The sequence below is a fragment of the Perkinsus marinus genome (assembly GCF_000006405.1).
Source record: "Perkinsus marinus ATCC 50983 genomic scaffold scf_1104296939758, whole genome shotgun sequence".
NCBI classification, from domain to species: Eukaryota; Perkinsozoa; order Perkinsida; family Perkinsidae; genus Perkinsus; species Perkinsus marinus.
Genome location: NW_003213081.1, coordinates 602,439 through 605,885, shown reverse-complemented (window position 1 = coordinate 605,885; position 3,447 = coordinate 602,439). Strand labels below are relative to the sequence as shown.

The window sequence follows — 3,447 nt, the reverse complement described above, 5'->3', positions numbered from 1 at the left end:
CTGAGCGTGCAACGCGCCCATCCACGTGAAGCAGAGCACACCATTCGTCTCTCAACTGATCAGCGAGAATATAGAGATCGCGTTCAACACTGCTCCAATCAAAACCACCCTGTTCAGCGCGCGGCAGTGACGACCATCTATGGACGAACCTGCCAGAGTCCATCGCTGCGAATTCTCGAATTTTCGCTTTCAACGCGTCGACCAACAACGACTGAAGTTGTGTACGAGGTCCGTATGGGATGGACCAAGGGCAAAACCCAGGACCGGCCGTACCGTCCGTTAAGCCCTTGGCCTGGTCAGACTCCCACTGAGACCTCCAATGCTCTGCCTTGTCTTCTAAATTCGTCAGCGATGATCGAACGTCCTCAGCTTCTCTCCAACTTTGGCGTTGGCGAGCACGCTTCTCCTCATTCCTCCGAACTCGCGCTGCTGCAGATCGCTTGCTTGATCTCCTGTCAGACATTGGGAGGGAAAAACTATAACTGAGGAAGCGTGATGTCAATGCTGCCGTCTCAGTATAACACCAACGCTGCTAGTACATGACAGGCTATCCGAAACTATGAGACTATGAGGCGCTTATGATCAGCTGATCAGGGAGTCCCTGCTTTGTGGTGACCCATAACGATGAGGGGGGCTTACTTCCTCTTCTCCTCGTCAGGCTTGAATTTAGAAGACTTGTCAGTCTTGGCAGCGGCACCAGCAGGCTTCTCGGAATACCAATCCGAACCCCACCAAGAACTGGACTTTCTCCATCTCTTGCGCGGTTGGGAACCCTTCGCCGACGCATCCTTTTTTCTTATCTTTACCGTTACTGGTCTCGTACTCCAAGGTGGCTTTGGCAAAGTTAGCCGTGACGACATCATCCTCAAACATATCATAAATGGTGAGACTCTTGTCTGCTGCCATACGGGTGATGACAGATTCGCGATGTCGACGGTCGAGGCGCAAAGCTCGGCCCCAACCATGGTTCCCCATCTCGGTGACACGTAAAACATAATTGAGAAAGACGAGAAAGTTACCCTGTTCGGGTGCAACCAACCAGAGGGCCATCATGAGGCGCAGAAGACACACTGTAACTTCGCCACTCAAAAGAAACTTCGAACTGTCGCTTGGCTTCTTCAGGATCTCAACGTTCGCCCCGGTGACCGACGTAGCTAGCTCGCTACGAGTGCTACTGTACTCAGCATCCGATACACGACATTCGGCTAATTCGACAAACTTATTAGCCTTACACTTGGCCACAACGTTACTCGGCGGGATCAGTGCTGGGGTGAACTTGACCTGTAACCTATTAGAGATCTTAGTCACCAAACCACTAACGTCCGCTTCCGGAAGCTTCGCTAGCTGAATTTCCCGTTTGACCTTTTCAGCAGCAGTGCTAACATAGCATAGTACTTGAGCAGTGAGAGCTTCTCCGCTCGATGCCAAGACCAACCTCAGCCTCGTGATCCGAGCTTTCTCCTCGTCTGATGAGGTTCCTGATATCACCAGCGCATCATTCGCTGCTGTACTCCAGAAGGTCTGGGGCAGCTTAGATATGGTTTGTAGTGACAGACCACTGACCTCATCTAGGATAGACTGACGAACTCTCACGTCTTGCTCGGCATCGCCAGGTACCACCTCCCTGAGAATATCCTGGATGACCGCCTCCTTGTCATCCGGGACTGAGCCAGCAGCGTTCATCGCAGTATTCAAGGCCATTGGATATGAGAATTAAGAAATTCGCTGCGAGCACAACATACTTGAGACTCTACCCCGCCATGACTCAAACCAGACTCAATGACAGACAAGTGATCGTACATCACGAACCTTGAGGGAAACTTCCCACGAGAAGGCACGGCCCATATCGGCCACGCAATCGGACTCTGCCGCACGACTACAGGCGGCTGTGATCCGAAGGCTAGATGCAGAGTACACTCAGCGGTCGAGTCTTGACCCAGTGCTCGCGACGGCTCGTACCTGAGCAGGACGCGGAGAGATTGACAAGGCAGGCCAAACCTTACTGAGGCCTATGGTGACTAGTCGCCCTCAACGAGGGTGTGACATAAGGGCTCCTTATGGCATACCTGGGACAACATCTGGTCATTGTAAATGTCATGGACTTGATGATCGCCCGAACATTACACAGCAGAATCGTTGTATAGCGCAACAAACTCGGAGGTACAGTAGCTCCGTACCTTCCACAGATAGATCCCCACATTCGGCTCCTCAGACTCAACTTGAGCCACTCAAAGCCTTTAAGTCAAAGGGCTCGTAGAGCAGAGAGGCAGCCCGGAAACGGTGAGTCTACCAAATTGGCGATACTGACCACTACTCGATAGTGTCGACCTGACACTGTCGGGGGCCTGTCTCATATCGCTCGACGGATCGATTTCGGTAGATAACTCATCGAGTAATGCAAAGCCTAGTGTCGCTAGGCCAGAAGGTCATCAGGTGGCGACACCGCCAACAACAAACCGTCCCTCACCCGTACAAGGAGTGTAATTCAGCTCATCTGAGCTCCCGCTGGGACAACACAATAGACTTCACGCTGCCGCACGTGAAGTTACACGTGCCTTGGCAGGCACAGCGCCGCCGTAAAACACTGGCAGACGCGTCAGGCAGGCATACAGACACTCCAGCCTAGTTTTGCCTCAATGCGCAGTTGCTCTGAGGAGAGCCACGAGCACAAGGAATGATCAAGATTCCGCTTGATTACATTCACCTGACATGCACGCGGGAACTATCAAACGAGAGCGGTGATGAAACATCACGACTGCTCTCAGGCTGGTCCTCAGTACAGAGTACTGCCAGGAAACCACACGACGCGAGCCTTGACAAAAGCCGGACATCGTGGAACCCGCCACAACGTGCTAAAGCACTGCCTGTGGAGGCTCACCTCTTCCGCGCGCTTGCACTCACCAGACATCTCTGGCTCTCTCGAGTGTCTTCCTGCTCCAAACGGTGCATCGCTGTGAAGACAGAAATGCGGCCGTCGAAGAGCGGGGGAGCTTACGTCCGAACCCGTCGGCCTAGTAAGCGGCTTATCTTGTCGAGAGATCGACAACAGCATTGATGAGGATGTGGGGAATGGACGGATATGACGCATAAAGCTCGTCCACAGCTTAGGCACCCCATACCATGAACCGAGAATAGTTGCTTGATGGCGACATGGTCAGTAACCGTAGGTTGCTGGCTGCGAGCTGGTAGTGGGGAAAGAGGCTTAGTAAAGTCTCTCATGAAAAAAAATCGTACTGCTGGGGTGCTCCACATCCCTACAGCAGTCCTTGGAGTCTGCCAGTTCTATCATTGCAGCACTCACTTACATCAACACAACAGGTTGTTTAGCGCTCGCCTCACGGGTACTCCGCTAGGTCGCACACTTTCCCTCTTATCGGGGATGGTGGTACGATCCCCAGCTGGGGAATTTCTCCGCCAAGAAACCGTACCGTGTTTCTCTCTCATGGA

General features: G+C 52.8%; 1 protein-coding gene across 1 annotated transcript; it reads right to left on the bottom strand.

Annotated features, from left to right (window-relative positions):
* Positions 1-635: 635 nt before the first annotated feature.
* Positions 636-1,701, bottom strand: Pmar_PMAR029362 (hypothetical protein; the record flags this gene model as incomplete). Its single annotated transcript, XM_002782446.1, has 2 exons — positions 636-707; positions 733-1,701. 2 exons carry the CDS (start codon positions 1,699-1,701, stop codon positions 636-638), a joined length of 1,041 nt encoding a protein of 346 aa, XP_002782492.1.
* Positions 1,702-3,447: the final 1,746 nt, after the last annotated feature.